The following is a 21,113-nucleotide window of genomic DNA, read 5'->3' on the forward strand; positions in this document are numbered from 1 at the left end:
CGACGCGATTTTTTTTAAATATAATTATTTTTTTTGGCGCCGTATCTTTTTTTTTACCCGACGCAACTTTATTGTCCCGTCGCAATCCACAAAGCCCGACGTAACGTAATTTCGCGCTATGCACATCGGGAAAATGACGTCACGAGCATGCGCAGTACGGCCGGCGCGGGAGCGCGCCTCATTTAAATGGTAATCGCCCCCTGGAGAAGAGGAACGCCTTGCGCCGGCCCGATTTAAGTTACACCGCTCAAAATTTCTAGGTAAGTGCTTTGTGGATCGGGCACTTAGTTAGAGATTTTGCGGCGGTGTAACTTAAATGGAAAAAGTTACGTTGCGCCAGTTTTTTGAGGATTAGGCCCATAATACCTTAAAGGGAACTATAAAAAAAACATGATATCTGATATTCTTTGGAATTGTTTTTCCCATTTATTCATTGTTATCAATTGTATGTGAAAAATAAATATAAAATATATATAGAAACTATAAACTGGACATTGTTTTTCAGATTTACTATGATCCATTGGAAGACGATCCATACTATCCATTCTTTGAATTAAAGGTATACATTATCTGCTAAGTTAAAGCATTTGTTAACCTAAAAAAATAATATTTTTTCTTCCTATTCATATGCCTTTCTTTCCACCAACCAGCAGTATCATGAAACCATTCTTCTCCCTGTCAGGTTTAAAGTGGAACTATAGGCAAAACTTTTTCATGGTGCATCCATGGCAGCATACTAGTGATAGGCTCAGCCCTCAAGACAGTGAATATCATAAAACAAAAGGTTAATGACTCCCCCACCATTCTCCTTTTTTTCCTCATACCTCAGTGATATCGCGATAGTCCTTACCTCTACTTTAGGCAGCTTCTGCCTGGGTTTAGCCTCTCCCAGATGCAGTCCTCAGTCCTGGGCCGCTCAAAGAGCTAATAGGCTGAGGAGTCTCTTCTGTGGGTCTTTTGGGATTGCAGCAGCTTTCCTAACCAGGAGAGCAATTTGCTGTTTCTTCTAAGAGCCGGACTAGCCGGTGACTCTGCGAGCATCTGACTTTTTTTCCCCTCCTTCTTCCTAATTTCTTCCTGGTTCTTCCAAAAGCTCTGTTACACTTTACACTCCGTAGTATACCCGCTGTATACCTTTCTAGAGGATTCCCCCCAGAATATAGGGCTCTGCTCCACTCTTTCCTTGTCAGCAGCAGTGTTTATGGTGCACTTTGCGTCCTCTAGGAGCCGGCGCATGTATGTTGCCAGCTTTTGTAGAATTTCCCCTTTCCCCCTGGCGTGCATGCGTGATGTGCAGAGAGGCTGCAGTGGCCATCTTGGAAGGAGGGGGGGGGGAAGCCTGGCCTTGATGGTCATAGGTCCTCAGGAGGCCATAGCTCATGCCATTCAGCTGGTCACGAAAGATCCAAAAAGTGCTGGGCATGCGGTGCAACCCCCGATGGCTGACAAGCTAGTCTGCCAAAATTGTTTTAGAGCCAATGCCGCAGACAGGGAATCAAAGGGCCAACAAGTGTTCGATATGCTAAAGAAGGTGGTTAAGGATTTGTTCGCTGAGCTAATGGCTTCTCTGCCATTGCAGCAAGTCCTTCAACATATGGAAAAGAAAGGGGAGCACGTACTCCCGGGGCCATCTACAGGTGAAGCTACCTTACCAGCAGTAGATCCACCCACAAAGACCCCAGTGGATCATTCAGGGGATTCTTCTGATGAAGCAGACCCAACCAGCTTCAGTTTCGCCTTAGTACAACCCTACGTACAGGCGGTTAAACAGGAAATCGCATGGGCCGTAGACATCGGTGCCTTCTTTGTTACAAATGTCTCCTTAACCGTGTCTCGCTGGATACAATTTGCAAAGCAGGGATGTGGACTTTGCAGCACACATTCATAAGGCACTATAGGATAGACCCAGGAGCTCTAACCTCTGTAGATTTCGGCAAGAGGACAATTGAATCTCCTTTTGTTTTGTCCAAATAAATCTCCTTTTCTAAGCATTATCCACCTGTCTCAGCTGGTTATTTATCACTAGTATGCTGCCATGGATGCACCAGGAAAACATAAAATTGTTTCATACTTACTGTAATTTTTTTTTCCGGTGCATATCCATGGCAGCATACGCACCCTCCCTCTGTATTCTATATTATGGAGAAAGGCTGGGGGAGTCACTAACCTTTTCTTTTATGATATTCACTGTCCTGAGGGCGGAGCCTATCACTAGTATGCTGCCATTGATATGCACTAGAAAAGGAAAATTACGGTAAGTATGAAACAATTTTCCTTTTTTTTACATTTTGGATAGAGTAAGGGAGGTTTATAACCAGTCAGATTTTTTTGTCCATTCATGTCCCATTGCGGAGATTTGTCTTCACTAACTTGTCCCATATCAAAACAGAAAGTTAGAGGAAATACCTACATGTTAAGGGAATTCCTTGGGGACCATTGGAAGATTTCCTCTCTATTACTTTTCTGCGGACAACCCAACATTTGGAATTTTCTTTTACTTTCAATGATAATGGTAAACAGGACTAAGAGAGAGGGTGAAGCTCCTTAACGGGGGCACAGACAGCAAAACAAAACTGACAAGCATTCTAATCCTTCTGCATTCTATCCAAAACTAAACAAAACGGTTTACCTTTTGTAGCGGTACTCCGTAGGGGCTGCTGAAAGTTGTGATCCACCTGTCACCCTGCCCAGCTTGTCATTCACTCCTCAGTCACTCATGAGACAATGAACAATACTGTGCTTAGTTTTTTTGTTGATTTATTGAGGGGATTTGAACTTGGATGGGTAAGAGGTTTATGGGATGCCCAGAGATCAATGGTTGGATCGATAATGATCAATAGGAACTTCTATCTACACTTTACAGCTCCAGTCTCCTCCAGCACAACACTTGCTTGCAGACTGTTTCGCTCTCTCTCTTTCTCCTGCACAACATATCACTTCAGGCACAGCTAGCACATGGTTTGGCCCAACTCTGACTCAGTAAGGCCTCAGAAATTGCCTTTTGCAGGCAGGGCCTGTGGGTCCCTTTGAGTGTAGCAAAAATAGAATAGGAAGTATTTAGTGCTAGCTGTCCTAAGGTGGACTACGTCTCCCAGTAAGTCCTTATTTGGCCCTGCCAGCCCTCCTGGCTGCAGCTGCCCAACTTCACTGCCTGTGACATTGAAATCCACACCCAGCTCTGACTGTTTCCTCTACGTCCTCACTGGCATGCCTCTTTAGTCCTCCCGACTGCCCGTGTCACTCACCAGCCCCCTCCTGACTGTGACCGGTGGCTCCCTCCTGGAGACTTGCTCCTGTTGTGCTCTTTGGTTCCTCTCTGTGCCTCCTGACCTGATCCTTCTTGCTTTCCAAAAGAGCCCCATGCTGCACTCAATCTCCAGGCCCGAGTTCACCCCACCAGATCGGGGAGCGCCCTCAAAAGCCCCGACAACCTAGTGTTCCATCTCCAGTTCTTCAACCCGACAACTCTTCCCCAGCTGGGCTAACTCAAGGTATTTCAAGGAGGCCAGCCCCCTGCCAATCCTAGTTGGGGATTGGTCAGGGCTCCCTGAGACATCCCAGACAGCCCCACCTCAAGAGGGAGATGACAGAAAAGTGATGGACAGCAAGAGGAAGGTGACAGAAAAGTTATGCTATCTGTGAGTCACCAGCCTACTCTGAACCACTCCCAGCCCACACAGATCAAAACAAACAGGCCTAGCCTCCAGCTAGGCCTGCCTAAATTTACCTGCACTAACCGAAAAACTACCTCTAGCACCTACCTAGTAGATTGTGCTACATTTTAGTTATACTTTAATCCTTTAGATTTTTTAGTACTATTTGTGTTTTTATAACATTGTGCATGTAACACTGCAACATCAATGAAAATGAATTTTCGTGCATCCTATGCCCACCAAAACTCAAAAAAAAAAACAATATGTCATTACCAACTCAGATAGTCATACCATTGGCTACTGAGCTCAGCCTTCAACCTTGCTCCCCTAAGCCTTAAGACAATGTTTGCATGTATAAGATTCCAAGTTTTGAAGATCCTGTGTTTTTCAAGAAGACTTTTCTATGATTTTTTTTTTAATTAGTATGCCATAATTATATTTACTGTATTCTGTTGTCCTTAGATTAAAATGTAGTATTATTTCACCAGCTCAACAGCAAACTGTCTCTACAAATGATAGCATTTATCACAAGTATTACTGTTTCATGACATATTCCAGTTAACCCTATTCATAACTGATTCATACCAAAGCTGCTATGTTTACATACATTTTTAAGTGACAGGGCCATGGTAGTGAATACATATAAATAAGTATGTCGTTTTTTTTTTCTGTATATTGCATTGTACTAACCTCTTCTGGACAAAAAAACAGAATGAACATTAATGTGTACATTTAAAATACTGGACAGAAGTATGCATCCTAGGAAATGTAATTATAATTTCATCGTTTTTGTGTGCTCTTAAAAAGCACTTAAAATGGAAGTAAAGTCCACTTTTTAACTTGTACCTAGAGGCAAGCTTATAATAAAGCTTACCTGTAGGTACAGTAAATATCTCCCAAACTTGCGTTGTTTAGAAGATAAACCTGTGCCGTACCTTCAGAACTCCGTGCCTGGGCTCCCACACGTATGTGCAGGAGTGACATCATTGTCGCCCTGGCCATTTATACTACCAGAGGTCAAGAACCTGGAAGGAAGACTAGGGGGAAGGTGGAAGCCCAGTCAGTGGTGAGAGCACACTGCTGGAGTGCTTCGTTCTAAGATAAGTATTTCATAATGTGCTAGTATGCGATGCATACTAGCACATTATGCTATTGCCTTGCAGGGGATTTTTTTTTTTTTAAAGTCTGCAGTTTACAATCGCTTTAAATTAAAAATGTCCTTACACTCAGTACACTTGCACAACCCCTCCTTACATTTAGCTCTCTAGCACAGCTCTCCCTCACATTAGCTCTCTTTTACAGCTCTTTCTCACATTATCTGTTTTGTACGTCCCTTCCACACATTAGCTCTGTTGCACAGCTCCTCTGCATATTAGCTCACTAGCATAGTTCTTCTTCATTCTAATATGTCTTGCACTGCTCATTGTCACACACCTCCCTTGCACTGCTCTTCTTCATGCCCAGGTCTTTTGCACATCACCTCCTCACACCTCTTGCTTACTGTATTTATTGGCATATAACACTCACTTTTTTACCCTGAAAATAGAGAGTAAACTGTGCCTGCGTGTTATACGCAGGGGGCCGTGGAAAGTTTTTTTCCAGAAACGTCCCTCTTAAAGTTAGGGTGCGTGTTATACGCCTGTGCGTGTTATACGCCGATAAATACGGTACTTTCTCCTCACATTCAGCTCTGTTTTACAGTTCTTCTTCACACTAAGCTCTCTTGCACAGCTCCTTGTATTGAAATAATGCAAAAACAGTTCACAATAAACTCGGTGGGAAGACAGCCCAACCAGGAGCACTCACAGGTCCAACAGCGTGTAGAGATCAGGTTTCAGCTGAATTGATAGCGTCTGCTGACAAGGGCAGAATGTGGCCTGGCCATCTCGTGACAAAGCAGGAAGATGCCCACAGAAGTTGCGAGCCCTGCGCTTTCCCTCCTCGTCAAGAACCTTTCCCTACCGTTAGTTCTGTCCCTACCATGCGGAGTACCTCTCCTTACTTTACCCACTCTGCCCTAAATAGGCCCTGCCGGACCCATTTAATTAACATCCCCAGTGACCCAGGAAACCATAGAGGAACCATGTTCTTCCTGACTTCCTCTCCAACTGCAGTGCCACAAAAAAGTGCCACCTGCAGTAGAGAAAGTAGACTGCACTTGACTACACATTATTTATTGATTCTACAGTTCTGCAATGTTTTGGTAATTAATATCTGTTTTGTTTTAAAGTATGTTGATGTCTTGGTTCGGGATCGGCTTGAAGGTGAGGACGTTGGAGTACATTTTTCAACAACCTATATTAAAGAAGAAATACAGGTTTGTAACATTATATCCATAATAATTCTAATCATCATAGTGGCTAACTGTCTTTTGGGGAGCAGACAAAGGGTAATTTATGAGGGCACTGGAGTGGTGGGATAGGGGAAGGTGGACTCTTTGAGTAGAATACACCATGAGCTGGGTAGCAGTTTACAAATGATCTTTAGAGGTCCCCTTTTGGAGGTTGATAAAGTACAGTGGAACCTCGGTTTACGAGAAACTCAGTTAACAAGCTTTTTAAAAGACAAACAACTTTTTTTAAATAATTCTGACTCGGGTGACAGGTGACACCCTCTGGCGGGTGTCACCTGGGTGCGGTCCGCACCCCCATAGCGACGCCACTCATACAAATGAGCAAATTTCCAAGATTCATGACAGAAGAAAATTTCTGAATGAAACCCTAGCAAAACTGAGCCCAAATTTGCTAGTTTAAAATATGAAATGATAAAATAAGAGCATTGCAGCTCCTGTTAAGGATTCTAAGTAATACCCCAGCCCTTAGTCGTCCTTCCTAAATCTGAAGTGTAATCTGCTCATATTTTGCCTTCCCTGGAATAAAATAGTGGTAGATCCAATTTTTTATGTTACATGATATTACCAAAAAGGTCTAGGAAACACAAAGTTTCAGTTAAAAAAAACATTATTTTTAGGGTACACAAATGCAATCAATTACCCAATGTTTTTGTAAATATATAAAAAATGAGGTTGCATCAACTGAATAGATACCCAACATAATGCCTGTGAAATGGCAACAAGTATCAACACCATATGTTTTCTATAGGCAAAGCTTAAAAAAGCCCCCAATAGGGGTGTTACAGAGGAAGTCAGATGCTAGAAGTATTGTTCTCACTCTGGCATGAGCATAATCATTGTAACTCATTCTGTTAGTGTGATACTGTTTTTATATTAATCCATTTTATAGTTGTCTATATTATTGACTTCTTATACCATGTTTAATAAATTATAAAAACATTTATTGGCTTTGTACCTACAACTTGTTGCCCTTAAAATCCCAACCCTTTCGGGTGGACCCCTTTTTCTACACTCCGGCATGCGTGGCAATATGTAACATGTGTATCGCAATTGACGCTTTCATGGGTAGGCACCCCCCGACGCATGTGTTTACGTTTGTACGTACATATATGTAGGGCTGGGGGGATTTTATGTGCTTGGGCGTGATTATATTTTTTTACAATTTAACAAAAAAATGTTTACTTAACAATTTTTTTTTTTTTTATCCCATAGTGGACAAAACGTCCCCTATATGATGATTTTACCCTTTCACTGCCAGAGCCATTTTTTGCGTTTTTGCACACATGTTTAAAAAATCATTTTAGGCCTGAAGATAACACAAAACCCACAAATATTATATATTTTCTGAAAGCAGACACCCTAGAGCAGGGGTGTCCAAACTTTTTTCAAAGAGGGCTAGATTTGATGAAGTGAACATGCATGAGGGCCGACCATTTTGCCTGACATTCTTTGAACCATTTAAATTCAGTCTAAATGTGTTAGTTTCAGCACTAATACACTGCCCAACAAGAATTCCCTTGTCTTTGTGGCTGTGTGTGGTAAAGAGATGAGCTCAGGTGTGTTATTTGGATATACCATATTTATCAGCGTATAACACGCACCTTCACTTTAAAAAATCTTACATTTTAAATAAAGAACTGTGAATCAAAATAAGGGTCACTGCCCATCAATACAGCCTCACAAGTGCCATAAATGCAGCACCTCCCTTGCCCTGAATGCAGCACCCCCCTTGCCCTGAATGCAGCACCCCCCTTGCCCTGAATGCAGCACCCCCGTTGCCCTGAATGCAGCACCCCCGTTGTCATGAATGCAGCACCCCCATTGTCATGAATGCAGCACCCCCATTTCCCTAAATGCAGCACCAGCATTGCCCTAAATGCAGCACCCCCTTGTCCTGAATGCAGCCCCCCTTGTCCTGAATATCGGCGGCCTCTTTAATCGAAAGTCCCGCCTCCTGTGATGGACAGAACAGCAGACATGTTCGGTCATGTGTACGAGGCCTTAGGGCAAACAAACACAATAAATTAACCACATTTTTGGTAAAATATAAAAGACGAGGTTGCACCGAGTAAATAGATACCCAACATGCCAAACCTTATTTAGCAATGTTGACTAAAATTATAAAGTACAGTGTTCCACCGGTATTTCTAAGCATCGCATGTCCCTCTAGTGCCCAGTGTTATCAACTGACATCATATTTGTGAGCCAAGCTGGAGGGATGAGTAGTTCCTCAGTCTGTTAATTGCTTGACATGACTCCGTACCTAAACCACATATCCCAGGAATCTTTGCTATCATCGGAGAGATTGCTGGGAGAACCTATATATGAAGCCAAAGCCCTGCCCGGCACTCTTTTCCTCCTGGGCCTGATGCAAGATGGACCTCTCCGTGCATGGGAGAGAGGTCACGGCCTACCACGCATCACATTCCGACCTGGACAAGAGGGGCCTAGCATTGCTTGCTGCTTGCCGGACATCTATTCGGCACCACGGCTGCCCACATTGCAATACATATTTTTCCTGCAAAGCAGCGAGAGCTTGACCTGATTGATAACAGTAACGGGTAGGAATCTGCAAGAAAGTTTATTAAAATCCCTGAGATGTACCTTGATCACCCAGAGGGGATTGTTTTTTCTTAATTCTTATTGAATGTAAAAAGAGTGGAAGACTAAAGTAGACAGACGTTTTTCTAGTAGAGTGGGGAAGTAATAGTGTCTCTTCATGTTTTATTGCTGTTTTTGTCCCCCTGGAATTTTTTTTATCAGGTGTCAGGTATAAAAGGAAGTCAGGGGAAATCACTCTCGGCCATAGACATCAATGGCAATTCTATGTGAAAAAAAAAAAAAAAGTAACCTAATCGCGGCAAAATACGCCGCGTACGCGGCGTTACAATGTAAATGGGGGCTTAATCAGCAAAATAAACCCTTTGTACACCTTCCTGTCCTTAGAAGCCATTTGCAGAGAAGGACTGCTGAGCTCTTTGTGAGAGTAGCAGTCTCTTTACAGTGGTCACCTCAGGGTGGATTTGATTTAAATAACAATGTAACCACTTCAGCCCCAGAAGATTTTACCCCCTAAACGAAAAGAAGAAGAAAAAAAAGCGCGCACCAGCCGAGTGCATTATCCTTAGGATAAATTTTATTAAAAATGGATAAAAAGAAAACTACTCACAAACGTAGAAGAATGTCTCACAATGTAAATAGTCTCCACAAGTAGCAGCAATGTGTCAGAACCAAATGAACTCCAGATGGTCACAGAGAGAATAACAAGGGCCACTGCCAGTTGACGCTCCTCGAAGGATTACCTTCTTCCTCAGAACCCAGCGGCTGGGCTCTGAGGAAGAAGGTAATCCTTCGAAGCGCTTCAGCCGGCAGTGGCCCTTGTCATTCTCTCTGAAAATGTAGAAAAGGAATGCCCCTGGGATGGTGCGGATTAGGACAATAATATGGAATTGACAAACGAGTATATAGAAAAATATTGAATATTTATTAATTATAGTAAACACAAAAGTAACAATATACAAAAGTTATAGAAAAAGTTTGTTAAAAACAAAGAACTGACATGCAATTGGAGTTGCCAAAATACATAAATTCCACACCCAAATGTTGACTGGTGGGTCAATACACAAAGGGGTGGATAATACCCGACATGTTTCGGAGACACAATGGCTGGGTTTATTCAGAGCACATATGTATATAATTCCTTCTTCAGGGTTTATGTATGGGCAGAACATTTTTAATTTTTCAAAAAAAAAAGAGAAAAAACATGATATCGAAAAAATAATAAATATAATTATTCGTTTCTTTCAATCTCTCATACAAAGTGCGATTTACATATTAATGTCAAAACATCCAATAATCTTTTAAAGTGTGTTGAATGATCAAAAACATGCATGATACTTACATCCCATAGAATGAAGAGAAACAAATAGAGCCTGGCCCTTTAAAAAACAAGGAAGTATATAGATGTATATGTACTACTATCCAAGTGGATATAAGGCCCCATACACACAAGAGGATTTATCCGCAGATACGGTCCAGCGGACCGTATCCGCGGATAAATCCTCTCGAGGATTTCAGAAGATTTCTATGCGATGGCGTGTACACACCATCGCATTGAAATCCGCGCTGAAATCCTCTGGCGATGACGTGTCGCGCCGTCGCCGCTATTATGACGCGGCGACGGGCGCGACGCTGTCATATAAGGAATTCCACGCATGTGTCAAATCATTACGACGCCTGCGGGGAATCCCTTTGGACGGATGGATCCGGTAAGTCTGTACAGACGAGCGGATCCATCCGTTGGAATGGATTCCAGCAGATGGATTTGTTGTGCATGTCAGCAAATATCCGATCTGCTGGAATCCATCCCAGAGGAGATTTCTCAGCGGAAACAGATCCGCTGGCGTGTACACACCATAGGATCTATCCGCAGAAACCCATTTGCTGGGATTTATCTGCGGATGGATTCTATCGTGTGTATGGGGCCTAAAGGTTATTTGGCTTTTTCAGCAGGGCAGACAGGCATGTTAAAAACTATTGGTAGGCGGACCCACGCAGCGCACCAATGCTCACAAGGATAGCAAAAGGCTGAGCAAAGTGAGATCTAATGAAGAAGTTGAGAAAAAATAAATAAATAATTCTTTAAAGTGGTTGTAAAGCCTCATGCTACATAACTAAGCTCCATTTCATGCTGAATAAACTAAATTATTATTGTAACTTAAATAGAAAACTATCTTTAGAAATCATATTTAAATAAAAAAAAAGATCAGATTATTTCTATTTTTTTTTTATTTATTTTTTATTTAATTATAGATTTTAATCCACCCTGGTTAGCACACTCCCTGTAAGTCAAAGTTGTGCAGTCATCAGGGAGTTTGTTGGACTGCTGCTCTCACGTAATGCTTAGCATTTCTTCTCTACATTATGCTGGCAGGGGACAGAATGTTTTACACTGGCCGTGCCTGCTTTCTTAAATTAAATATATACGGTAACATTACATAACTTTTGTTTTCATGCATAAAAGGTTGAGTTTTATGTTTTTTTTGCAGCAGCATCTATAGTATTAGATATGTCAGTGCTTATACCTATGCAATAAATTTACAGAAACTTGGGAGAAGGAATATGAAAGGTGTTTTAAACATGGTGGAAGAAAAAACAGTCCGATGTTTCCTAATGCCATATGCTGGCAATGCCATAATAAAAGGTGAAAATGCAAGGCTGAGAGGTAAGCTGGACTTTTGTCCATTTGGTCTTCTGTGTTTCTGGATATTTAAAGAATATGTAAACCCAACATTTCATATTCCTGATATGTGCCTGCTGTACCATGTACTTGTATTAAAAAGGATTTGGTTCGCTTTGTATTGCTTCCTTTGTGTGAAATCTCTGGTAATCCTGCCAGCCCCCCTGATAAAAACTGACCACACTAAGCAGGAGAGCACAAAATGGTCAGTTCTCTAGCTGTGCTGGGAACTCATTGTGATCTCCTCCAATGATCAGACTGCTTACACCCCCCACTGCACAGCATTCACTTGGAAGACCAGTGTACAGCTGTTTCTCCACCTCCCTCACCTCTCTGTGCTGCTGAGAACAGAGGCTGAACAGAGGCTATGTGATCATTTATAAAGAAGGGAAAAAAGTATTTATGTATTTTTTAAATATATATATATATATATATATATATATATATATATATATATATATATACACACACACACACACACAGGTTTTGCCTTTCATCTCTATTTTTAACAAAATTTGTTGTTTTACAAGGTGAGGGTTTACTGTACATACACGTTAATGCAGTTGTGCCTTTTCATCAGCCAACTTAAAGTGATACTTAAAGTGATACTAAACACACAGGCCCAGATTCTCGTAGGAGTTACGCCCGCGTATCTCCAGATACGCCGTTGTAACTCTGAGTTTGAGGCGTCGTATCTATGCGCCCGATTCTTAGAATCAGTTACGCATAGATTTGTCTTAGATCCGACCGGCATAAGTCTCTTACGCCGTTGTATCTAAGTTGCATATTTACGCTGGCCGCTAGGTGGCGCTTCCGTCGATTTACGCATCAAATATGGTAATGAGCTAGATACGCTGATTCTCAAAACGTACGTGCGGCCGGTGCTTTTTTTTACGTTGTTTACGTTAGGCTTTTTTGGGCGTAAAGTTACCCCTGCTCTATGAGACGTAGATGAGGCGTACCAATGTTAGGTATGGACGTCGGAACAGCGTCAAATTTTTCACGTTTTACGTTGTTTGCGTAAGTCGTCTGTGAATGGAGCTGGACATAAGTTACGTTCACGTCGACTAGGCATTGAGCGGGCGCAATTTAATTTGAAAATTCGACGTGATACTGAGCATGCGCCGTTCGAAAAAAGCGTCAATTACGTGGGGTCACGATTAATTTCCATAAAACACGCCCACCACTTCCACATTTGAATTAGGCGGGCTTACGCCGGCCCAGTTACACTACGCTGGCGTCACTTAAAGTGCAAATTCTTTGAGAATACGGGACATGCCGCTCTAAGTTACGGTGGCGTAGTGTATATCAGATGCGCTACGCCCACCTAAAGATAGGCGATTCTACGAGAATCTGGGCCACACTGTTTAGTTTACATTTTCCCTTTTATTTCTGTATGTGGATGATGGCACGCTAACTATTTTAATACAAAAAAAATCTACCAGTACCATTTTCCTAATCGATACACAGCTGTTACATGACCTAGATCTTTCCCAGCCTGTCTGCAGGGAAACATAAGTAGGAGGAGCCTCTAGTTCTCTTCTAGTCCTCTGCTGCTGGTTAAATGATCAAAGAAAAAAAAAACAGTCTTTGGAATACAGAGAAAAAAATAATAATATCAATAAACTGTTTTAAATTGGCATACAAATATATATTTGAAATAAAATCTTTATTATTTTCTGGCAATAACATGGTGTTGACGGATTTCTTCCAGTCACAGGCTATTTCACACCTCTCCAGCCTGTGTCTTAACATAAGAGGGAGGTGAAGCCTCCATTAATCCACATGTAATATCCCACCTCCATTGTATTTAGCTGGTTAGTGAGCATGGAGGTAGAGGGAGGGAGTTGGCTGTCATTTACCACTGTGTGAGGCTATAATCACATGAGCTGCTTAGATGTGATAGGGAGGAAATGCTCAGCATAGAAACTGAAAACTGAGCATGTGCAGAGTTGCCACCACAGCTGTGAAATTCCTAGCTGAATTGGGGGCATGAACAGAAAGGTGGACATAGAGAGCAGCAGGACTGAGTGAGTATGAACAGCATGTAATACACCATTTATTGATCGTTTTTTATGATGTTGTTTAGTGACACTTTAAAGTTCAAATGCAGGCAAACATCTAAACAAGCAGATATAGAAGAGCTGCTCACTTGCTAAAAAATGTGCATTTACACAGCACTGTCGACAGCACAGCTAGCCAGATGACACAAATTTTTGGTAGAAGTTATAGTATATGGAAGAAATGCAGTAGTATTCACGGGACAGTGAAAAAGCAGCAGGAGACTGATGAGGTCTCACTCTAATCCTTTCTCCTATCTCCCAACATGTTCCTTGTCCATGGTTCACACCTTTGTGTTTTTTAGTGCGTTTTGCAGAAATGCACTACAGTCCATTTAAAATAGTTTCCTTTGGATCTAGTTCACACCTGTGTGTTTATAGCCAGTGTGAATGGGTCAGGGACTTTTTTCCCGCAGCAGATTGCATTTTTCGTGCAATAGACTTCAATGGACCGTCACCTTTCTAACCCTAACCGTCACCAAAAAACACAAATTTTCAGTTTTTGAAGCGATTGTTTCTTTTTTTGGCTACTAGAAAAGTATGACCGTTCTGTTCATGTAGTGCGATTTTGATGCAACTTTCCACTCTTTGGCACTTAAGTAGCATCAAAGTAGTGCAGGAACCTTTATATGTTCAAAGTCACATGTTAGGGTTAAGGACTAGGGTTAGCGGTAAATATTATGGCTAGTGTTATGCCGCGTACACACGATCGTTTTTCGGGTTGTAAAAAATTACGTCTTTTTTTAATGTCATTAAAAACGATCGTGTGTGGGCTTCAGAGCATTTTTCGGGTTCTAAAAAATGTCCAAAAAAAAATTCGAACATGCTCTATTTTTTCACGACATTTTTAACGATGTCGTTTTTTGGGTTGTAAAAAATTGTCGTGTGTGGGCTTTAACGACGTGAAAAATCCAAGCATGGTCAGAAGCAAGTTATGAGATGGGAGCGCTCGTTCTGGTAAAACTACCGTTCGTAATGGAGTAAGCACATTCATCACACTGTAACAGACAGAAAGGCGCGAATCGTCTTTTACTAACACAAAATCAGCTAAAGCAGCCCCAAGGGTGGCGTCATCCGCATGGAACTTCCCCTTTATAGTGCCGTCGTACGTGTTGTACTTTACCATGCTTTGCTAAAACATTTTTGTTTTCACGATCGTGTGTAGCCAAGGCCGTTTTAATGATAGGGTTGAAAAAAACGTCGTTTTTTCTAGAGCCTGAAAAATGTAATTTTTTTAGAACCCGAAAAACGATTGTGTGTACGCAGCATTAGGGTTAAATGTTAGTAGGAGTAGGGTTAGCCGGAATCATTAGGGCTAGCTTTCTAACAATTACTACTAACCATAACCATGAAATCAACTGGAACAAAAAAACACTCCTAGAGCCACATCCATATTGGGAAGATAAACATTAATAAAAAAAGGGGCAGAGGCAGCCCTGGGTCAGACTTAGAAGAATAATGGATGATATTTAGGTAGAAATATAATTTTATTGATAACAATTAATTGTGCAAACAGAGCAAGTAGAAAATAATTAAAAACATGTAACACACAATGGACATATATATTAGTGTTGAGCAGAATATGCCATATTCGATTTCGCGATATATCTCGAATATATATTCGAATATTCGAGATATATTCGCTAAATTCGAATATTCGTGATATTTTATCGAAATTAATTGAATGCGATTTTTCGCTATTGCGAATGCGAAAATAATTGCGATTTTTTTAATAACTGCGGTAGGAGCGCTCTGATTGGCTTAGAATATTCGTGATATTTTATCGAAATATCGCAACATGCGAATGCGATATTTATTGCGCAATTTCGAGATATGCTGGAGGAGCGCTCTGATTGGCTCAGAATATTCGTGATATTTTATCGAAATATCGCAACATGCGAATGCGATATTTATTGCGCAATTTCGAGATATGCTGGAGGAGCGCTCTGATTGGCTCAGAATATTCGTGATATTTTATCGAAATATCGCAACATGCGAATGCGATATTTATTGCGCAATTTCGAGATATGCTGGAGGAGCGCTCTGATTGGCTCAGAATATTCCTGATATTTTATCGAAATATCGCAACATGCGAATGCGATATTTATTGCGCAATTTCGAGATATGCTGGAGGAGCGCTCTGATTGGCTCAGAATATTCCTGATATTTTATCGAAATATCGCAACATGCGAATGCGAAATTTATTGCAGATATTTCGAAAACTGCTGTAGCAGCACTCTGAAATCGAATATGTATGATATTTTAACCAAAATACATATTGCGATTGCGATTTTTCGATCGCGCATGCGCAATTGCGCGAACAACACGCGACCATTTCCTGGAGCCTTGCCAGTTTCCCAATATTACAGCAACATGGTGGGAAGCAATTTCTCAAAGTCTGAGGAAAAGTTGCTGATTTGTGTAAGTATTTTGACCACTGTTATTTCATCATCTTCAACTGCATTTAAGTCTAGTTTAAAAGTTAGTATATATGATCAGATATTAGTATTTAACCAAAAATGTGTCTCCTGCTTTTACAAAACTACAAGTCCCAGCATGCCTGGACAGCTGCAGACACCCTGGTTGGCAAATGTGTATTTAGGCACTTTTCCTTGTTATTTAGCATAATGAATTTAAAATTTTTTTGGACATAGGACGTATGCGAACGTCCTGACTTCAGTGTCCTCAAGGCCCAAGGACGTTCGAATACATATTGCCCTTTAGATGTTGCAGAACTACAACTTCCAGCATGCCTGGGAATGCTGGCACTTCTAGTATTGTAAGTTCTGCAGGCCCACATTTTTCAGGCCTTTATGCACGGGTCTCTAAACTGTGGCACCCTAGATGCAGCAAAAGTAAAATTCTTAGCATGCACTGAAAGACCGTGGCTGATGGGAGTAGTAGTTTTGCAACAGCTGGAGGTGGACTGGTCTTGAAACCCAGAGTTAGGTAACAAACCCGTAGTGTTTTGCAACCATTCTGCCTCCAGCTGGTTATTTTCTGTTGAAAAGCCTGTGGCGTGCAAAACACAACCCAAAAACTCCACCCGGTGCAAGGAAAAATTTGCACACACCTAAAGAGTGACATCACAAAAAACTGCGACGGTTGCATACGTCAGTGGTCCTCCGAAAAGGTCCCGTCTCTGACCCCCCGGGGCGTTAGGCTCCTAGGCTCCTGACAGGGAAAAGAGTTACTGTGGTCCATACAGCCGAAGCCATATGGACCCATCTCGGTCCAAGCAGCGCAATCAACACGCGAACAACACGCGACCATTTCCTGGAGCCTTGCCAGTTTCCAACTTATGATCGCAGCGCAATCACACAGCAACATGGTTGGAAGCAATTTCACTAAGTCTGAGGAAAAGTTGCTGATTTGTGTAAGTATTTTGACCACTGTTATTTCATCATCTTCAACTGCATTTAAGTCTAGTTTAAAAGTTAGTATATATGATCAGATATTAGTATTTAACCAAAAATGTGTCTCCTGCTTTTACAAAACTACAAGTCCCAGCCCAGCCCAGCATTTAAGTCTAGTTTAAAAGTTAGTATATATGATCATATATTAGTATTTCACAAAAAATGTGTCTCCTGCTTTTACAAAACTACAAGTCCCAGCATGCCTGGACAGCTGCAGACACCCTGGTTGGCAAATGTGTATTTAGGCACTTTTCCTTGTTATTTAGCATAATGAATTTAAAATTTTTTTGGACATAGGACGTATGCGAACGTCCTGACTTCAGTGTCCTCAAGGCCCAAGGACGTTCGAATACATATTGCCCTTTAGATGTTGCAGAACTACAACTTCCAGCATGCCTGGGAATGCTGGCACTTCTAGTATTGTAAGTTCTGCAGGCCCCCATTTTTCAGGCCTTTATGCACGGGTCTCTAAACTGTGGCACCCTAAATGCAGCAAAAGTAAAATTCTTAGCATGCACTGACAGACCGTGGCTGATGGGAGTAGTAGTTTTGCAACAGCTGGAGGTGGACTGGTCTTGAAACCCAGAGTTAAGTAACAAACACGTAGTGTTTTGCAACCATTCTGCCTCCAGCTGTTTTTTTCCTGTTGAAAAGCCTGTGGCGTGCAAAACACAACCCAAAAACTCCACCCGGATGCAGTGAAAAATGTGCACACACCTAAAGAGTGACATCACAAAAAACTGCGACTGGTACATACGTCAGTGGTCCTCCGAAAAAGGTCCCGTCTCTGACCCCCCGGGGCGTTAGGCTCCTGACAGGGAAAAGAGTTAGCAACGCATATCTCCCCTATACGTGTATCCTGTGTTGTTAATAATATATTCATAATTATGCAAATGATAATGGCTGCTATATTTATGCAAAAAAGGTGGCGACCGAAATGGCAGGATATAAAATCTTTCATGTTACCCCTGTCATTGATTAATAAGGCGAGAATGCTTCCAATTGTTGAATAGCATACATTTACGTCATATATCCATAAGGCTGTCAACAGAAGTATTACAATATACTTTGTTCTTCATCTTGCAGAAGTTCCTGGAAACAGGATACGATGACCTGCGGCGGCAGCCACAGAAAAGGGCTGTGGTCAGCGCCCTAATCGCTGACTTTGGCGGCCAACATGACCACAAGGCCATTGTTAAGAAGTGGTCTGACCTCAAGAGGCGCCAAATGGGTAATGTCAGACGTCTTCGGGCTAAATATCATCCAGGTAAGTTATTGTTGACAGTTATGTTTTTTTTTAAAAAAGTGTATTTTGTGCGTGAACTCGAAAGAGAGAGGAGCCGGCCTGCAGGAGTTGGGAGGCCTCCCCCAGAGGCAATCTGCCACCTTTCTCCATGCCCCGGTTGGCAATGGCGGGTGTGAGGGGGTCCTCCCAACCCAACCTCGCATAGCACACCCACCAGTGGCGGGGCTGAGACCACCAAACTCAATTCACAGGTAGCCGAGAGCGGGATCCGAACCCCTAGCTGCAGAGGTGAATCAGTTGTCAGTGCAGTGGCAATCGCGTGGAGCCACCGCAGCTCCTTTGGTGACAGTTATGTAAGGTCATATGTAATTCATGTAAGGTCAGATGTTGTTAACCAAGATGCCATGTTGTGCTAACATATATCACCACCGGCCAAGGTATTCATAGTACTGTTGAAAAAAGACATGGGGCAGCAGACAGGAACACAGAAGTTATGTGGGAACATAATTTTCCCATTGCTTTGCATGGGACTTTAAAGAAAAACCCCGACCATGGCAAGTGGGGGTGGGTAAGGTTTAAACCACCTATCCTATGTTTGTGGCTGACATATAAGTAACCTGTGTGCCAAGTTTCATATAAATATCTTTAGCCGTTTGTACGTGATGCTGGAACATACATACATACATACATACATACATACATTTATGCACACACACACGTTGAGTTTTATATATATAGATTACCACTAAATTCCTGTGTTAGGAGTGGGGTTGTTATAGTAATCCCGTGTGCTCCATCAGGCCCTTTTTTTAACATGAGATGGTCTGAACAAAACAAAGGAGACAAAAACAGCTCATTTTAACATGGTTGCATCCCAGCTCACGCTCAGTCCCCTGTAGTGCCCACAAGACCCTTTAATATAACATTGTCCCATTGGTTAACTGTCTATATAAATCAATTTGTATTCATATACAATACAGCACAGTACACAGAATTTGCATACGTCATTAGAAAACATTTTTATAATATATGAACATTGTGTTATTATAGGAGCTCCAATGCCAGTTGTCCGCGCCAAGCGCAGAAGGCGCCAGGCCGATGAGGAGGAGGAGGAGGATGCGGCAGAGGAGGATGCGGCAGAGGAGGACATGGATGAGGAGGAGCAGCCAGGGCCCTCCCACTCCCCAACCCCAGCTCCTGTTGAGGAGCAAGCTGAGGAGCTTCCCCCCCCCACCACCCCAACTTCTCAAGCAGAAGAGCAGGAGGAAGAGAGCGGTCCTGTGAGCCTCATTCAGGAAGGTAAATATGTGCACAATGATTAATAACATTTCAACAACAAAATGTAGATATAAAAATGGACAACATATAAAGCGCACCTGTCAGATTGTATAACCATAATATGGTATTGATGCTAGAAGTATACAGGTAGTGCATAATTATTAGGCAAGTTGTATTTTTTGAGGATTCATTTTATTATTGAACAACAACCATGTTCTCAATGAACCCCAAAAACTCATTAATATCAAAGCTGAATTTTTTTGGAAGTAGTTTTTAGTTTGTTTTTAGTGTTAGTTATTTTCGGGGGATATCTGTGTGTGCAGGTGACTACTATTACTGTGCAGAATTATTAGGCAACTTAACCAAAAAATAAATAGATAGCCATTTCAATGATTTATTTTTAACAGTGAAACCAATATAACATCTCAACATTCACAAATACACATTTCTGACATTTAAAAACAAAACAAAAACAAATCAGTGACCAATATAGCCACCTTTCTTTGCAAGGACACTCAAAAGCCTGACATCCATGGATTCTGTCAGTGTTTTGATCTGTTCACCATCAACATTGCGTGCAGCAGCAACCACAGCCTGCCAGACACTGTTCAGAGAGGTGTACTGTTTTCCCTCCTTGTAAATCCCACATTTGATGATGGACCACAGGTTCTCAATGGGGTTCAGATCAGGTGAACAAGGAGGCCATGTCATTACTTTTTTTTATTTAATACCCTTTCTTGCCAGCCACGCTGTGGAGTACTTTGACACGTGTGATGGAGCATTGTCCTGCATGAAAATCATGTTTTTCTTGAAGGATGGTGACTTTTTCCTGTACCACTGCTTGAAGAAGGTCTCTTCCATAATCTGGCAGTAGGACTGGGAGTTGAGCTTGACTCCATCCTCAATCCGAAAAGGCCCCACAAGCTCATCTTTGATGATACCAGCCCAAACCAGTACTCCACCACCACCTTGCTGGCGTCTGAGTCGGACTGGAGCTCCCTGCCCTTTACCAATCCAGCCACGGGCTCTTCCATCTGGCCCATCAAGACTCACTCTCATTTCAGCAGTCCATAAAACCTTAGAAAAATCTTTCTTGAGATATTTATTGGCACAGTCTTGACGTTGCAGCTTGTGTGTCTTGTTCAGTGGTCATCGTCTTTCAGCCTTTCTTACCTTGGCCATGTCTCTGGGTATTGCACACCTTGTGCTTTTGGGCACCCCAGTGATGTTGCAGCTCTGAAATATGGCCAATCTTGTGGCAAGTGGCATCTTGGCAGCTGCACGCTTAACTTTTCTCAGTTCATGGGCAGTTATTTTGCACCTTTGTTTTTCCACACGCTTCTTTTGTTTGATGATCACGCTTCAGAAGCTTTGCAACTTTAAGAGTGCTGCATCCCTCTGCTAGATATCTCTCTATTTTGGACTTTTCAGAGTCTGTCAAATCCTTCTTTTGGCCAATTTTGCCAAAGAAAAGGAAATTGACTAATAATTATGCACACCTGATATAGAGTGTTGATGTCATTAGACCACACACCTTCTCATTACAGAGATGTACATTACCTAATATGCCTAATCTGTAGTAGGCTTTCGAGCCTATACAGCTTGGAGTAAGACAACATGCATAAAGAGGATGATGTGGTCCAAATACTCATTTGCCTAATAATTCTGCACTCCCGGGATGTGTTAGACACATAACAAGTGTATACACATGATAATGATTGATTAATAAGCAAAAAAAAATATTTATTTATTTGGTAACGTTATTTGAAATCCAAATGTTTTTTTATTATATCCTAAAAGCATCAAGAGATCTGAAGAGGCAAAATATACTCATTGAAAAGACGCACCAGAAGATCCTTCAGAACCAG

At 41.8% G+C, this 21,113-nt stretch overlaps 1 protein-coding gene across 2 annotated transcripts in view; it reads left to right on the forward strand.

Annotated features, from left to right (window-relative positions):
* The window catches only part of LOC120933167 (RING finger protein 112-like), a 105,252-nt gene that overhangs the window by 39,446 nt on the left and 44,693 nt on the right, over positions 1-21,113 (forward strand). For both annotated transcript variants that reach the window (XM_040346214.1, XM_040346213.1), the window contains 3 exons: positions 506-559; positions 5,884-5,970; positions 11,110-11,230. In XM_040346214.1, the coding sequence (XP_040202148.1) occupies positions 506-559; positions 5,884-5,970; positions 11,110-11,230 (262 nt within the window). The remainder of the gene's footprint in view (positions 1-505; positions 560-5,883; positions 5,971-11,109; positions 11,231-21,113) is intronic.

This window comes from Rana temporaria, chromosome 3 (assembly GCF_905171775.1).
Source record: "Rana temporaria chromosome 3, aRanTem1.1, whole genome shotgun sequence".
In the NCBI taxonomy this organism is placed as follows: Eukaryota; Metazoa; Chordata; class Amphibia; order Anura; family Ranidae; genus Rana; species Rana temporaria.